General features: G+C 40.9%; 1 protein-coding gene across 12 annotated transcripts in view; it reads right to left on the bottom strand.

Annotated features, from left to right (window-relative positions):
- NFIA (nuclear factor I A) overlaps positions 1-17,846 on the bottom strand; it is a 255,532-nt gene that overhangs the window by 57,427 nt on the left and 180,259 nt on the right. For 5 of the 12 annotated variants that reach the window (XM_068406921.1, XM_068406923.1, XM_068406922.1 and 2 more), the window contains 2 exons: positions 5,936-6,022; positions 4,856-4,894 (listed from right to left, as the gene is read on the bottom strand). The exons of 5 other annotated variants lie outside the window; for them this stretch is intronic. In XM_068406921.1, coding sequence (XP_068263022.1) covers positions 4,856-4,894; positions 5,936-6,022 — 126 coding nt within the window. The remainder of the gene's footprint in view (positions 1-4,855; positions 4,895-5,935; positions 6,023-17,846) is intronic. 2 more of the 12 variants (XM_068406926.1, XM_068406930.1) reach the window with 1 other exon arrangement.

Raw genomic sequence — 17,846 nt, 5'->3', positions numbered from 1 at the left:
AGATTTCAGCACTTCCCATGGCCCCAAGGAAGAGGCAGTGCCAACTCCTAAGGACACTTCTGAGTCCCAACTCTCCTCTGTTTCCTCTCTGGTGCAGGGCAGCAGCAAATTACACTATCCCCCAGCCCGTCTCAGCTGCGCTGGCCGGTGAATAGGGAATGGAGCCAAGGATCCTCCCCGTTCCCTGCCTCTTTCTATCCATCTGCTCCGAGCAAGGAATAAACAAGAACAGCCAGAACACAAGGGCTGGGTAACCCAGGTGGGGTTTAAAAGTGTTTCTTACTATTCTGTGTATAGGACTGTTGTCCAAATCACAGTCACACCTGGCACTTTTAGGAAGCACAGATTTCCTAATTCAGGTCTGAGTCTCCTCTGAATGTTCTTTAGAGTGCAAGAGAAGAAAATCAGACTTAGTCTATTTTCATCTTATGGCAGCTTTTAAGTACAGAATAAATGGAAAAGTTAATTGCTAAATAAAAAAGAAAATAAAGGGATTTATGGCATAAAACACAGATGGAAGTCTGAGTGGGTGTGTTACTTCAGCTTACTGTACTTGCGTTCACGTGATTCTGTAAGTATATGTATGCCAAACATATATGGTCTTAGCCTGCTCCCATTAACATGAATCCTTTTTTTTCCCTGGACAGAGGGAACCAGATCAAAGACCATGATGGTGCTAAACGGAACAAGATGTGTACTTTCGTATTTTTTTCCAAAAGGAAATATTAATTTGACATTGGTTTTTCAGTTGAAAAGAATTTTAATTGCAGTACACAATAAGCAGAAAATTCAGACAACAATAATCTTGAAACTGTTAGCAGCATTATATTTCTATCAAGGAATCTGTGTGCCTTTTCAACATTAGAGCTTTCTGAATTTTCATTAATTTGGCATTTCCCTAAACACACAAGTTATTTTGTTCATTCCACATCATGCATCACACCCTTCTGCTCAATGCATAATGCAAGCGTAAATGGGATCCTTGTCCTTGAGAGACTCTGGTTACTGGAGCCATTGCACGGATGTTGAAGTCCCGCAGTAAGACTTTCCAAAACTCTGCACTTCGCAAACCTCCAGCCCAAGTTTAATCAGTGAATGCACAGGAATACTTCATGTTCCTCATCTTCTAAGGGGCACTGGAGCATTGTGATGGTTTTAATTCCTCTACCTCCTTATGTTTGCCAGTACTAGAAACGCACCACATAAGAGTCTTCCTTGAGTACAGCTAAAGATCTTCAAATTTTCATGTATGAGGCTGATACATAGTTAAATGGACCAGAAAATGATGCATGAGAATTGAATGCACAAATCCTTCCCAGAACAAATAAATATCGATAAACCTATTTTCCATATACCTATGCACCTTACTAACAGAGGTACTGAAACTGGGATTAACTTTGATGGAGTGAATGGAGTCACAGCAGTGTAAGAGGAGAGCAATTCCCCTTCTCTCCAAATCTATAGCTGTATCTGTATCTATATCTGTGTATCCATCCAATTTCACTTCATTAATGACTAACACGATTCCGACTGCACACCTTTTGAACAGTAACTCCGTATCAAGTTAGCCACATCAGTAGACCAGCTAATATTCATCTCCAAAGACGACTTTTGGATAATTACCCCAATACTCCCAGTAGCTCTCTGCCACTAGACTCTTAATGGAGATTTCGTAACAAAAGCTATGAATGAAATATGGTTTCCATCTTCATTCTCAAGGGACACTATAAAAAGGAATCACGGAAGCTCAGATGTTACCAGGTGGACCATGAACTCAACAACATGCAGAACAAATAGATGATGTAGAAAAACAAGCTGTCTGTTGAAGAAAAAACTGGTATATGGGAAGAATTTTTCAAGGAATTTTCATCCTTCTGTGCAAATTATTCCAGCAATTTCACTGAAATCAGTAACAACAGAAATGCTGATCAGCTGCTTTTTTTTTTTTTATAGGGAATTCTTAATTTCAAGCTTCTTGAAATTACTGTGACTGACTTACTGTCAGTCACAGTAAGTCTGTTCTACTTGTGCTGAGCAAACTTTATGTGTCATCAGCTGAGATATGATCACCCTAACTGCCATCCATCAGTTTACTGTATTAGTTGCTCTAGTGTACACAAAATACAAGGCAGATGGAAATTCACTCAACCTAATGAAGTGCTCTTTAGTTTCTATGTTCTGAATGGATACTTGCTGCTCTGGTCACATCCTGAGTTACCATGATCACTGATTAACTACCTGCCAGTGAGTACCTCGCTCACGAGACTAAATCCAGCTTAATAAACAGTGATTTTACAGAAGAAAAATGAAAGCTCCCCCTCTATTCACTTATCAAACTACTGCATATGCATCACCAACACACACAACCAGTTTCCTCAGAACTCGACATCTGACAGATCATCAGGAAAACAGAGCTAATCTATCCGTACCCATCAACATCGTATCATAGGTGACTGCCAGATACTTAAGAAGCCATCCAAAAGAAATGTCACAACTCTTTTTCAAGACACTACAAAAGAAATGTTCCAAATAAAATAAAGCAAATGCACGTACGAGTAAATGAGCCAAAGAACTTAATAAAAAGAGATTGATTAAAATGAGGACCAGAATGTTCAAAAAGGACTGAGAGAGAGAGAGGTGCCAGAGGCACATTAAATGGATTCAATGGCTTCAGGTTTTAAATGGTTTTGGACTCCTCAGCAATTTTTAGCCAAAAATGATAACTCAAGTTAGAATCAAAATTCTGATGTCATTTAGGAAAAAGAAGGTTGATATTTCTTCTTTGTAAATGAGCGCTGCTCCATTTACAAAGGAGAAATATCAGTTTATACTGACGGAAAATCTTGCCTACAGAATTTTAAAACAGCGCTACAATATTCACCGTTATTTTAAACCCCTACCCCATTAAAATCTGCCTTAAATTGTTTTGTGCAATGTTCCTATAGAGTGTATTACCTTGCCTATTTGTATCTATGTTTACAGCATCATCTGGATTGTTTTAGATCTCTTAAGATAGCCTTCATTCCTGCTTTCTCACCTGAGTGGTTCTTTCAATAACTAATAAACTAGTACTCATCATATTACCAAAATTGAGTTTTATATTTAAAAACTTTAATGAGAAGCGTAATACACAGCAAGACAAGTTCAATTTTCCCTTTGATTTAATGTTAGTTTCAGTATCATTTTGCATTGTATAAATATATATTGTAATAAGAATAAAAAAAAAATTTCTAATGACGTCTTTCGACATCTCATCTAAAATTCATGACTACATTTGTTTCATTTCAAATGTTGTTTGAGAGTTTTTCAGCATACTTGGCAGATTAGATATAGCAGCAGGGACAAACTGCAGCCATCCATAGGAGAATATACCTTTATGTGGGTGCTTTGGGGATGGAACATCTATAGCTGTAAGGCAAAAAATGCCATCATAAATTTGGATGGCATTTACAAAGCCCTCTAAAAAGTCTTTGCATATGATTATAGCTGAGGTATGATATTTTTGCAAGTAAAAGACCCAGAATAGATTTATGTTTCAACTATATCTTCCTGAGATGCATATGGATGCTAAATTGCAAGTGATACTAAAGGGAATTTTAGTAACCGAAGAGGATGGAGTCAAATTTTCTGTGGGTTTTTTTTTATTTTCTCAAAAATCATTTGCTCATTATTTGCATGTCATCAAAAGATCATTGGCTATCCAGGCTATATATAACAATGATGGCTGCTAAACGCCAAAGGCATGAGATGGAGATGGGTAAATATGCAGATTTTTTTGACCTGTGACCTCAGTTACTGCATGGTAATGTTTTTAAATGACTTTTATGATGACAAGACTAAGTTTGGTGTTAATATTGGTTTTGAAGACTTAATCAGTATAGACTGCCATTGAACATATGCTTTAATTAATAAAAGAGCTGTGGTCAGGATTGAAAATAGCTCAGGTAATTTACCATGTACTGTAAAAGTCACCTGATTTCTGCACAATTTGAGGTGAAGAGTTTATACATTATTCCAAAGAAAGAAAGAGTTGCAAACTGAATTCATGTGCATCGTACCAAACTGAAATGGATTTGTAATTTGACAGGTCAAGAGTGTACTCATGGAGCTGTTATGTATTGCTATCCAGTGGTTCTTGGTATTTTTACCATATGACTGCCCAGCTTTGACAGTCACAGGACTCAACAGTCATCTCATTTCTCTGTAACACAAAAAATAATTTGTAGCCGACCTACAGCTGCTGTGTTCTTTTACTGGGAAGTGTCCGTTGCCAGTGGTACGCTGGGGAGAATGGCACTGCGGACCTGCCACCGGCAGCTCCTGGGCAGCAGAGCCCTAAACTGCTTCCCAACAGATCAGCTCTCAGGCAGGTGATATCAGATAGGTGAAATCAGCCTCGTTTTTCTGCATTCCCAATGGCTTTAGGATTCTGGGAGGAACAAAGAATCCCCCTGGAAAAAATAAAATGTTCCCATCGCAGAGAAGGCAGAGCACGGCAGTTTGGCTTTGGCATCATTTCCAGAGGAGCTGTGTATGACCATGGCGCCTGCAGGTCTGCTCGTGTGATCTGCCCAACACCTCTCTCGTCTGCTGAGCAACTTAAAAACATCTGACAGAGAGGCAGAGGGCTCGCAGGGAAAAAGTCCCTGCAAGGTTCATGGAAACAGGCATGGGAAGGGCAGAGGTACCATGTAAGTGCTCCCTCCAGTGCTGTCACTCCGGCACAGTGCTCTCTCCTTACTAGACACCAGAGAACCCACACGAGAGGGACACCTGGTACATCCCCCCCAACCAACACAAAATGTCTATGCACCGAGAACAAGAGCATTGGCATTGTTTGAATAAGCACACCCACCATGTAGTGCTCCGCGGTGTTCGGGGTTTCTTAGATATCCTAATTTTATAAAAGAAAGTAAAAGAAGAAAAAAGAAACAAGGTGAGAGAGAACACTATCATATTTTGTAGCAAGCAGGATACTGTGTGAAATCTTGGCCCAGGGAAGTGATAAAGGGGAAGCTTTCAGTTTGCTTAAGGGAAAACTTACGAGCAAATAGTAAAATTACCAAAATACCACATTGCAGCAAATGGGTGCATTTAGGCTCAATTAAGCTGTAAGAAGGAAAATGGCACTTTAGCTTACAAAAATGAAGGGACAGAGGGAGCTATCAGAAGCAACTTTACAAGATTGGTATGCATGAGGATGCTGCTTCACTGGACCAAGAAAGCTACAGTATGGGACAGGATTTTTCTTTTATTAGACACTTTGCTAGATAGCTTTGTCGAACCTCAGAAACTGCTGCTCTGGCATTATGAAATAATCCTACATAACTTGATCTCATGAGCTTAGGAACACAGAAAAATAGCCATGCCAAATCAGATTACAGGGATCCACCTAGCCCAGTATCGTCTCTCTGGCAGTGGTAACTAATGGATGCCTAGAAAAGAGTAAAAGCCCAGGGAAAGCATACAGTGATAATTCTCCAAAATACTCTCCCAGCCTCCAATGATTTGTGATTCAAGGACTTCTAGGACAAAGTTGGTATCATGGTATTGAAGGTACTCGAATCCAAATGCACAGATTTACACCCCCCTCCTCCCCTTTTTTGGATTTCTACCCCCATGAGATTTCTACTCGTCACACAAAAAAGGTTTCACAGTTTGGTGCTGGCAAGTCCGGCGTTCTTGCCACTAACTCTGCATGAGCTAACAGCTTTCAAGCCCAATGATGTTATGTGTATGAGAGCATCCAACACTTTTTCCTACGTAAAAAATGACATGTGTGCTGAGGTGCTCTAAGTGTATATACTTTGGGAGATTTCATACTTTTTTTTTTTAAAAAAAAGCAAGAATCTGGCTGTAAATTGATATTAACATTTTTCAGTATATGTGTAAAACACATGTTTCAGAAGAATAGAAGAGAGAAACTGTCACTCACTGGGAAGCTTTAGAGCTATCTGGCTCCCTGGGAAACTGCATGCAACTATTCTGGTGTCCAAGGGTTTGACCAGTGAGTTTCCTCTTCCTGCAAAGAATGAATGCAGAAGTAATAGAAAGTCTGAGGGGGAAGGTTTTTAGCAAATGGCTAAAGATACTCCAATTCTGCCCACTCCAGCAGGTAGGAAGCAGGTGGTGGTGGTGGAAGATAAAGGGTGGGAAAGGAGAAACGCATGCCTTCCCCTCCCAGCAGCTGGCACAGGGGAAGGGCAGGAGGCTGACCTAGGAGAGACTCGCCCCCTCGCAGCTCAGCCCTCTGAGATCCCTTTGTGATGCTGCATTGATATGAGACGATGCTGACAGGCCATCGCAGCCCCAGCACTGCCACACGACGTCAGGACGTTCTGCTCTGATTCCCTGGGTCTTGCTGTGACCCCCTTTCAGGACGGAGCACGGCTCACCGGCACGCGGTGATTGAAACTGAGCACGCTGGGGTGGCGTAGCCTCGTTAAGGCTGCGACCAGTAACATAAAAATCCTATATGCCCAGACAGGAACAGTGACTTCTTAAGCATCATGCTTATTTTATCTCCACTTTTCAGGGGAGTTTTTCCTGAAGTTTTAATTTTCTAATCGAATCGGTGCCTACATGTGAGATTTTGATTTAATTTATAAAAAGAATCAGTAAAAGTAGGGCTCTAAAAAAAAAAGCTTATCCTTACATTTTTTTGATGGCATCTTGACTTTGTAAGAGTCTAAAGGCAGGTTTGATATATTAGGGAGTTCCTATAACTTTACTTAAAGCAAAAATTAGAAAGTGATCGAAAAGTTTTATAGAGGAGAGCAGAAATATAATTTTAAGCCTCTTAAAATTGCCTGAACTGTGAAATCAAGTAATGAACACTAGAAAAGGATCTGTCAGCTGGAATCAAAGCTTAGACTAGTCAGCATTTTCTTCCTAAACCTTATTATGGCAAAGATTTTTCATCTCTGCACTCTGTTCATCCCAACAAATAAACCGACTTGACCTCCACCTGTTACTCGGGGAAGTCCACTGTCATCTCTGACTAAACCCTATTCTTTCCCTTCAAAGCCCTCTGCACCACTGAGAAGGTGGGAAGACACAGCTGTGCACTGATTCAAGCTGATACCAGTTCATAACCAGACAGCATTTCACAGTACAAATCACAAGCAACAGAGGAGGAAAAAAAAAAATGAAAATGTAGTGCCAATGAATTCTGGAAGGGGGCAACATTTTTCATCAATTTAACAATGAGATTTTCATAGAAATAAGTTCTTTTTATGTGTAGTGTTATGAACTAGCAGTTGAGGCAAGAAACATTTTGCTCAGGCCATAACAATGAACCTGTGCTAACAGCACATAGGAGGAATTGAAGAACATAATGGAAGCTATTTGTGTTTCTTTTATATTTCATAAGCTGAATTAACTGTTTCAAAGAGGTTCAGCTCCAAACGCGTGTAGGTTTCTAGGCTTAGAAACAAGTCACGGCTATATAATGTAACATTGCTAAATAAAAAAAAAATAATATTATGGAACACAGAACAGCAAGGTATGTCATGAGGAAAACCGTATAGCTCTAGCAGTCATTTCTTCAAATATATCATCGTGACAAAACCATGTAAGAAGCTTTCTAATACAAAGACATATCAGAAAAAGCCATTTCATATAAAGTTGGACTTCTCTGGGTGATTAATGCTACGTTCAACAAAGGAGACAGTGTCTGTCTAATTACATTAAATACTTATCTTCTAGGGATTGGCAGGGTGTTTCTGCTCAATGTCACTTTTCATGACAATGTAATGATAGATCCGTTTACTTACCAGTGCCATTAGCAAAAATTGTACTGTTTTCTCAACTGCCCTCATATCACGAAAATATTTGATTAACACACTGTAGCTTATCTAATACTCTAAGCAACATATTCTGCATAGTTTTCTCTCTATTAAAAGAACAAGATTACAGCTTGTAAAATTTTTATTGCACTCACACAAAAATAAATGAATAATGTGTGATATAGTTCAAGTATCTTACTAGTTCACAAAACAGGTTTATTCGATTTAAAATATTAACTTGTACTTAAAATATTAAGATTTGGGGGGAAACAAGCAAACAAAGTCAGTACTCTGAGGCACTACTTCTCATCCAGTCTTTAGTTATTATTTCTTTTTCATTTCACATCTTTTGAAACTTTTAATACCTTAAGAAAAAAAAAAAGCTGTCATTCTTTTGCTGAAAAATAGATATGGCCACCTCCCAAGTCTTTAAAATTCACCGCATCGTGAACTGACTCTTCAGAGTCATGCTATTGTGCCAACATACAAAGAACAATAAACCTCTGGAAGAATGTACACAGCGAAGGCAGTTTATATAGTAACAAGATAATTTCATAAACCTATATTGAAGAGAAAGACTGTGATGTAGCATTCTAGCAGTATATATCAGCTACCTGATATTTACTAACAAGGTTAAACTACTATCTGTTTGTCTCAGCACTCTTCATAATTCACTTTTTAATGGATGGACAGGAAAAGTCAGCAGTGGATGGCACAGATCATTGTAGAAATAGGACAAGACAGCTTACGGCAGTATCTATTTCAAAACATGCTCCATCTTCCCATACGATTGCATCAAAAGTCTATACTTAGCAGCTACAATACTTCATATCTATTCATAAATCCTTTGAGGGGTAGATTTCTATTTCTAAGTAAAACAGCAAATTTGAAAAACAAAGAATCCTGAGGAGGAGGAGGTGTCACCATCAACTGGTGCCACGTACAGTGCATCAGTTCTCATCTTCCTGGTGTCCTGCGCCTGTGCAGGAGAAGGCCCATGGGAAGCTTCCTTCAGTGAGGAGTTGGGACACCAACCCCATTTTGTCACAGCTCCTCACACTGCCACGAAATGGCAGCAAGAACGTACCAAAACTGACTGGTACTAGGCATAACTCAACACAGCAATGCAGAATTAACCAAAATTGTCTTTTAAAATCCCTTGCAAGTGACTCTTGCAGTGAGACGATGACACCGCAGCCAACTGCCACATAGGACTCTCCAAATTCATAATGGATTTAGGATGTTCATTCCCTGAGCTGCGTGGGTTCGGGATGTGTCTGCAATTATCTAGATATAAGTCTGACACACATTATCCTTCTATCAATGTCATTTCCCTTAGTAGCCAACAGATTATCAGCAGCTTTGTGATATTCCAGGTGTCAAAGAAGAATTAAAACCACAACAATTGCACAAACAAAGGGACAAAAGACGGGATACGTGTTTCTGAGCCCTGCATATCAATTTAATATGTGCAGCTGACAATGATGCAAATGTCCTCGGGAGAGAGGCAGCAAGATCTGTGCCCAAACATACACACACCACCGTCAGCAAGATGGCAGGGAACAGAAGCAGGAGGATTCCCAGCCCAGGACACATGCCTCAGCAGGCAAAGCAACCCAATGAAACAATCCTCTGGTTGGGGAGAATTTTGGAAGCACCTGATATGGAAAAGGGCCCTAAACAAGCCAGATGGTACTTCTAGCTGGCAGCAGAAAGGAGGAGACAGCCAAAAACATTACAGCATTTCCCCAAGAGGCCAGCAAATCGATTTTTAACCATTTTTTTTAAAGTGACGCTATGAATATAAAAAATAATGTTTCTATGCATTTTTAAATCGCTAATTTTATGAATAATACACTTAAGAAAGCAACAACTGGAAGAGAGGAGAAAGCAAGGGATTTTCACTTTCCCAGAGTGGTTGTATATTTGACATCAGGTTTCTATTCAGTCACTGCCACTGTTTACTCTGAATTAAGTGCCAGTTTTTGTTCAGGGTTTTCCACATAATGTTAAAGAGAAAAATCCTGCAAAAGTAAAGAAAAAAGCACTGTAAAATGGCAATAGCACAACAGTTCTCAGGACACAGGAGAAAGGCTGTTTGTAAGACTGCTTTGCCCTCTTAAAACCTGCTCCTCCCACATTATTGGGTTTCTAGGTGACAATTTTTTAACAGAGGGCAAGCAATTTATTTAATACAAGTTCCCATTTGGCTAGGGATTTGCATAAGAAATCCAGCTGTTTTGGGGATCTTTCAATTTTTAAGATCTCCAAATGGCCAGAATTTGCAATTCCACCTGGATGCCAGGACTCTTTTCAGGAATCATTTTGCCGTCAGATGTTGAACTTCACTTTGACAGTCAGCAGCAGCTCCTTGCACAGCACGTTTAGATTAGGTGTGGTCAAGCGGTTTTCACTCAAGGAATTGCAGAGATGCAAGTTGTAAGGCCTGAAAGGGCAGAGCGAGGCAGAGGAGTCATGAAACACACGGGAAAGACCCTTTGCTTCAAAGATGCACCTCACACCTTGGACTGGCCAAGTTCAGAGGAAGAGTCAGGATGATGCTTTACTTTCATTTGTCATTATGTCGTTATTTCAGTAAAGGCAAGCCCTACGACATGGTTAAACCTGGACTACATCCAAAGTGCTTTCTCCTGTTCGGAGCAAGGTAGTGCATTAGCGTACTGCATCACAGATAATACTCCTGGAGACAAACGTGGGCTGCTGTAATAAAACGGGACGTTACGCTAAGTACAAAGAAAGACAATCCATATGTTTATATTTTTCAAATCTCATTGACTGTAAATCCTTGCTTTTAAACTAAGATGTATTTCCTTTCTATAGGTAGAACCCAAGGCTTTGTCTCCAGCCCTTGCTGATATAAAATAGTCCCATTCTTTTCAAGAGTACTGCTCTTGGACATGAGGACTGCAGGTGCCATCACACTGTTGGCTTTTGGGGGTTCGAAGATCTGCACGCAAATCCCAGCGAGGCAAATGAAGACTATGCACAAAACAGTAAAACAGCCTATAATTTTCCAGCTAGTTTTAGCAACAGGATCTCTTATGTTATGCTTTTTGGTGTATATCACACTAAAAATAGCAGCGACCATTGATGTTAAGAGAATAGCAGAAAGGATGATCTCACTGGGGCTGCGGGCTGTGCAAGAGTGGTGTGGGCAAGCAGAGGTGGAGGATGCTACAGATTACCTGCTCTCCCCTGAGCAAGACACCAGTGACATCAGAATAAAACTGTAGCCAGTATACACACTAGATGAGGGCACTGCTGAATGCTGAATTTTAAGTTTTTGTGGAGCTGGAAAATTAAAGAAAATTGAATACTTAAACAGCATCCCTTAGTTAGGCTGCAGTGGCCTTATTAGAGTCCCTCCAGCAGGGCTCGGCTTGATGGGGTAGCACTGCATTCATGCCATATGGCTTCTGGGTCAAGGTTACAGACTACCCACTTTGGGTGAACAACACAGCTGCTATCACAGCACATATACATTCCTGGAGGTATAGGATGGCTCTGCAGCCACTCAGCCAAATTGTTACCTGAGCTAACAGGCTGCTAGACAGATTTCTCTGCTTTCCTATGCACACTGACTGCTGCGGTCAAAGTGTTGGGGCAGCACTTAACTCGAAAGAAAGTAACCAGGGAATGATTTATTCACTACCTCTGGCAGTAAAAAAAAACCACTATGAAGCATCAAGCAAAATGATCAGGTAACGGACAAAAGAAGTGGTTCTTCCTTACACAGCATCGAATAAAACTGGAACTCGCTGCCATGGGATGTTGTGGAGGCTAAAATAAAGACTGGGTTAAAACATCCGAGCACGTCTCCGAAAGAAAAGTCCACTGAAGGCCATCAAACACAAAGATGCAAACAGAGCCTCTGGCTCATGAAACCAAGCTGTTTGCTGCCAAAATCCGTGAGGCTGTACTCTGAAAAGCATCACTGGATGCCTGTCCTGCCGCTGGATCCTTCCCTTAAGTGTCCACTACCAGCTCTTGTCAGAGTCAGCATGCTGGGCTAGGTGAGCCTGCAGTCTAGCTGAGAAGAGACAGTTTTTCCTCTCTTTGGGCAGATCCACTGTTTTTGTAGGCTGCAATGTGCTGTACCTGGCAGCTGAGAAACAGCAAAATTGCAGTAGGTATCCAGCTCAATGAAATTAAGATCTCAGGATCGCTCCTCGCTTTGTGCAGAACCAGGGGAACATCTAGAGTCAGTGTAGCAGTCACAGTGTGGGAAAGGAAATGGAAAAAAAGAGACGTAATACAGTTTCCTTCCTGCTCCCATTCCTGTACCATCTTCTCTGTGTCCCCTAACACCTCTCATTGCACATTTTGGGTGAAAGTGTTTCCTTTAAAATAAAGCCTGTTTTCTCCTCTAAAGCAAAGATCAAAACGTGTGCACAGAGTACAGTAGCCGCACTGTGTGCTGTGCAGTGGAGTGATGGTTGTACTGGGAATGTTAATAAACAGTGCTGAGAGCAGAACTTCTGCATAAAAAAGGGTGTATGTTACATCTCTCCCCCTCTCTCCTGTCTCATGCAATATTTACACAGCTGTGCTTTGTAAAATGTGTAGGGGAGTTTTTTATTATTATTTTTTGGTAATTTATTTACCTAAGATAGCCCAGCATCTGTTTTGTGGTGAGTTTCTTTCACAAAGTTTCACAGTTGCCTTGACTGATGCAAAAGGAGGTCATGGTCCTTACTCAGTGATCCTAAAACGATTTGTTTCAACCATTTTGCCATTCTAGTTGGCTAATTCATGTTCTGTTCTGTGATTTTGGTTTGTCCTCTACTTCGAAATGCGCATCCCTTGGGGAACTGATGTGGCTAGGTGAGTATTTTAGTTATCTGTTTTATACAATGCAGAAATGCACAGGAATTTGCAATAATATGCGTCATTTACTGGCTCTCAATATGTACTGTATATTGGCTCTGAAGACAGCTAATATTTTCCAGCTGCTTCCAGAAAAACAAGAGTTCAATGCAGTCTTTGCAGTGGGTCCTTTCCCATGACTACCGACACAGGTGATGAAGACTTTTCCTGTGTCCTGAAGAATTAATAAGCCTGAACATTTCTGTAGCAGCAGCATACCACAGGAGATAAAATATTGCTTCTGCTTCCCAAACACATTAGAAAAAGCAAGTCTGCTGATCTCAACTGCTAAGACAGCACATGAAAGGAATGCAGTCCATTTCCTAACCAAGATCTAATCTATAGAAGAGTTTATAGATCCAAGTCAACATCCTGAATTGGTCCCAGAAGCAAACAAGAAAACTACTTCAACTTTTGGAAGACAGGTACAATACTTTCAAAGTGTTTAATCCCATTTTGCAATTAAACAGTCCCATGCTGTACTATCAGATGTTCTTCAAGGATAACTGCATCAGAGGAGACCCGTCTGGAGCTCACAAAGATTCATGTTTGACAGACTCCAAATCAGCAAGAAATGCACAGCCATATTCAGAGGGTGCTTCTGTCCTTCGGAGCTCACCTCTGAGAAGATGTAGAAAGTGCTTTTGTCCGAACACCAAGGAAGCTTACAGTTTTCACTCGGTGTCAAAAGTGAAGCATGACCATATTCCTCTCTTTGTGTTACGTATATATGTCAAACAGAATGGGTGGCAGAATACGGCTCAGCCAGCAAGGACGTCTGAAGAACGTTAGGTCAACGGACTACCGATACAGCACTCCCATCCCAGAAATCCCGTTGTCATCGGGAAGCATTGTTCCAACCTTTCTCAGGGAACAGTTTTCCAGGCACTAAATCTCTCCTATCAATCTGAAAAATTATTCAGGTGATGTGTATGGGGCCAGAAATAGCTCAGGAGGTCTAATGGCTGTCCCAGCACACAGAAGATCTGCTTTTAACTTGGTCATTAAAGTCAGTGAAAATAGTAGGTATGGATGATGCTAGCACCAGGCCAGTCGAAAACACAGCTTTAATCTGATATCTGAAGTGAAACATTTTCTGCATTTTTAAACTCAGAACTCCTACAGCTCCATACCCGTCTTTAAATGATGCGTTTCCTGACATCTGGAATTAGATGCAAGAAGTGGAGCCACAACATTGACTGACTGATTTCTCCGGGACCATACTGAAGGGATGTTTTCCTCAGGGGATTACAGCAAAGCTGAGGCATGTGCTCTAACACTTGCATGGGATTATTAATTTTATTAAATATGGAAAGTATAGTTTAAACTGAATCTCAGGGCCGAGTTTGTTGTGCTGTCCAGTTCCTAGAAAAACAGGAGCCTTTGAGAGGTGTGAACACATCTAGGATTCTTCAAACTGAACTGACTTTTCAATCAGTAGTTCTTTCCCCACCTCTAACTTCCTTCCATGAATTCGAGACAGTAATGCCAGCAGCGTGGCATGTTGTCACAGGTCTCATGCTACTACGTGAATCGCCAAAGAAAAGCCGAGCTATTGATCCTGGGGTAATTTGCTGTCAAAATGACTATGTCTGTTATAGCAAATGCGTAGTGTTAATCATCTGACTTGATGAATGCTACTGCAAAGACTGACAGTGCTCAAAGCACCACTATTGACCTGCTGCATTTTTCCTGGCTCACATTAAGTTCTTGATCTTTGCTGGCCTTGACCAATTAGAGTTTAAAAGTTATCCATTAAGGTGCAGTTCTGGAAAAGTTCTGTTCAAAATAAACAACAACTTACACTGGTGAGTAACTCATCAACTATGCAGCAGTCTGATTCTGATTGCCTGGCAGAGAAACACACACATTTTGTGCAGTATCTGATAAAAGATCTATAATGTGCTAACACAAACCTATCATGTAGCACCTGTGACTAACAGATTGTGATATCAAAGTCTTGATGCCTAAGTGCTCCTGTAAATGCATTAAACTTTTAGTGGCAGGAACTGTAGACTGCCAGTGACAAGGAGCTGATATGGTATTTCAGTAAAAGTTGATAAGTGTTATTGCTCTTAGAAGAAAAGAAAAATCTTACGTTCTTGAAAACCACTGGGCAGCTTGTGTTTTGATGGGATACTGTAATGCAGAGAGCAGGGATAAGGGAACACATGGACTCTACGAAAGCAAAAAGACATTTAAGAAAAGCTCTGTATTCTGCAGTAGCTGTAGTTCCCTGAAGTATGCTCCCACCGTACGCTTGGCTTCGGGCATCTACCTGTTCACTTGAAACCAACTTTTTAGGTGGCAGCATGCACATGGGGCTGTGTTTAATTCCATGTAGCAGTAATAGAAATATGAAAGGTAGCACAGGCCCAAGCATGCTCTGCTTCTCGGCTGTGGCAGAACAAGGATGCTGGGAGACTCTGTAAGAGTGGGGAGAAATGTGGGCAACTGTGTATAAAGCCTTGGAGACGCGAAGAAGCACGTGTCTGAATGGGAACGGGGAAATGGGATGAAGAGGAGCAGGAGACCTGCTCACAGTATGCAGTCTGACAAAGCTCAGAAAAAGTTCTTCAGAGAAAATGAACAGTGGAAGTTCGCATGAACCTGGGAGGCAACAGGTTCTGTCTGCCACATCGCTCACGGTATCTCTTCAGCTTAACGGCACAGATCACCCTGATGAAATTCTCTCTGTTGTAAACCAAAATGTTCTGCCCACCAGAGAAACACGATCTGTTTCTGACCTCCTATTCGAAGAGCCAAACTATGCCGTGGGCTGGAGGTTTGTCTGGTTGTGAAATGTTCCCACTGTCTTAAGATATTAAGTTCAATGGAGGAAAAAATGGCACTGGTGCCTGCTGATAAATGTGTCAAGGGATGTAATGAAGCTGCTGCACAAGGCAGGTACAATCTTAATGGCGATGTGAGTGTGCTGTCTGACTGTTCTTTACACAGTGAGAACTGAAGAGCAAGACAATGTCACATCTGGGAAATACTGAGTAAATATAATTGGCAGAGATCCTGGATGTAGACCTCCTCTGGTCTAAGGAAAGAGATGTTCCCTTGTTTTTGTCTTTCTTAAATAGGTCTATGATTATCCAAACAGTTCAGCTTAAGGAAATTAATAAAGATCACGAAATTCCTGTGTCTAGTTATGATCCAGTGAAAACTGCCCACTACTGAAAAGTAGTGCCAGAGAATTATTTGGTATTGAATACTCCATGTCTGAAGTTGAATGTTTTCCCAGTAAAAAGGATTATTTTTCTATTCCTTATTTTGTATAATACATGGTTCTCATGTTTTTCATCATATTTGCTGCAGTCAGTCCCTTGAATCATTGGCAGTAATGTAGCACAATCATTGGAAACTTCTCTGAGCTCTGAGTTAGTGTGTGGCGTCAAGTCTTTTGATGAGCCCATAGACCTTTTGCCTGAGGACAGATCAGATGTACTCTGCATCACTGATGCTGGGACATGCTATAGATATTTTATCTTCTAGGTAGTGCCAGGCAACAACTGTATTTAGGGCATAAAGAATGCATAAAGAACACAGTCTAGGATTTCCCTTGTACCACTTTCTCTAGCATTTCCAAGATATAATTCTGAACAGACTTTGAAAACAAACTTTTGTGGTCATCTGATCTATGCTTGAATGAGTCTTTCTCATGCGTAAGGCATAAATAAAAGTTTCTTAGTAAATATGGAGAAGAAGTTTTCTTGCGTGCTGAGGATTTGCTAAGAAGAAAGCCGATGCCAGATTTAAGAAAAGGGTTATTGAAACAAGTTTGGACTGGTTGCCTGCATGTGGTTGTTCCATAACCACCAACGGGGAGAGACACAGTACCATTAAGTTAGGGGTCACTGTCACTGCAAGTGAAATATTCCAAAATAGGATCTCAGCTCCTCAGCTGCACAGAAATTGCTCAGAAATTATTTTCTGACAGTCCCATAGATGGTGGCATGAGAACGAGCAGCACTAGCCTGAGTGGTGTAGTGAGCAATCATGAGGCTGACTTTAATAGCATCTTTACTACCAAAGACGTGTCCAGCAGTCTAACAGGGAGCTCGCTAGCTTGCTGCAGGTTCATATAATATTATCAACTTCATGAGCCCCTGGAACTGTAAATATGTCCTTCAGTCGTGCAGTGCAAGCGTTATTACTAATTCCTTAAGGTTTCTGTGCTGAAAGTCTCATCTGGTTCCTGAGGTTTTCAAGGTGAAGACACACAAGAGCCTAGAACAGCGTTACCAGCAGCAGAACAGCTGGGGTGGAGCTGGGGCGAGGGAAGGTGGATGACCACGCTATGAAAAGCCCCATCAATCTTTCAGTGGAAGAACCACAGAGCTCTACCCATTTTGCAAACGGGTGCAGCGCTTTAAGTTGGTCAAGACCACAGCTGAAGCAGAGCTAGTTGTCCCTTCAGCTACCTCAAGAAGCGCAAGGAGGGCAAACATGTACCTGTCCTGGATTACTGTCCTCTAGGGACCAAACTAACTTGTGCAAATAAAAGTACCAGGAAGATCTAAGTAAAGAAACTAACAGGATACTCTGAATTTGCATCTTAAACATTTTTTCCATGCAACGCTGCAGAAATATAATGGAAGTAAAATGGGCAAATACCGTCCATATGCTACACTGCAAAATGACTGACAGAGCACAATCTGAACAGTACTTCTGGCCTGAATCAAGGGAATGCATTAAAAAAATACATAAGTGGAATACTGATATACATTAACTCAGTGTTCTCTTATTATGGAATTAAAAAACTTATACCTGTAATTATGGCTTACCCCCGTTACCAGCAGCGCTGCCACAGAACTGAACACGGGCCAGCTTTGTACATGAGTTCAAAGCCAGTCTGATGTTGCCTTATTTTCTTACTAACATCATCTTTATCCTCTCTTGCCCTTCTCCTCAGTTAACAAGAGTTATGTACCGAAAGTGCTGAGATAAAGTAATGGTAAGGAGGATACCGCAAAAGGTATTTGAAAAGCAGAAGTAATTTACTACATGTCTGCTTTGTTTTACTTCCTAAGCCTTCCTGTTGTGAAAGGAAATTCATCTTTTCTGGCAGACTCCAGTCTTTTTAGGCCTGAGAGCTCCCCGGGAGCTTTCGAGTGCAGGTAAATGGATGCAAGACTCAAGGAGTACAGCACAAGGAACATGGAA

This window comes from Nyctibius grandis, chromosome 8, assembly GCF_013368605.1.
Source record: "Nyctibius grandis isolate bNycGra1 chromosome 8, bNycGra1.pri, whole genome shotgun sequence".
Taxonomy (NCBI): domain Eukaryota; kingdom Metazoa; phylum Chordata; class Aves; order Nyctibiiformes; family Nyctibiidae; genus Nyctibius; species Nyctibius grandis.
The sequence above is the reverse complement of the archived record's forward strand: the minus strand, read 5'-3'. Positions and strand labels throughout refer to the sequence as shown.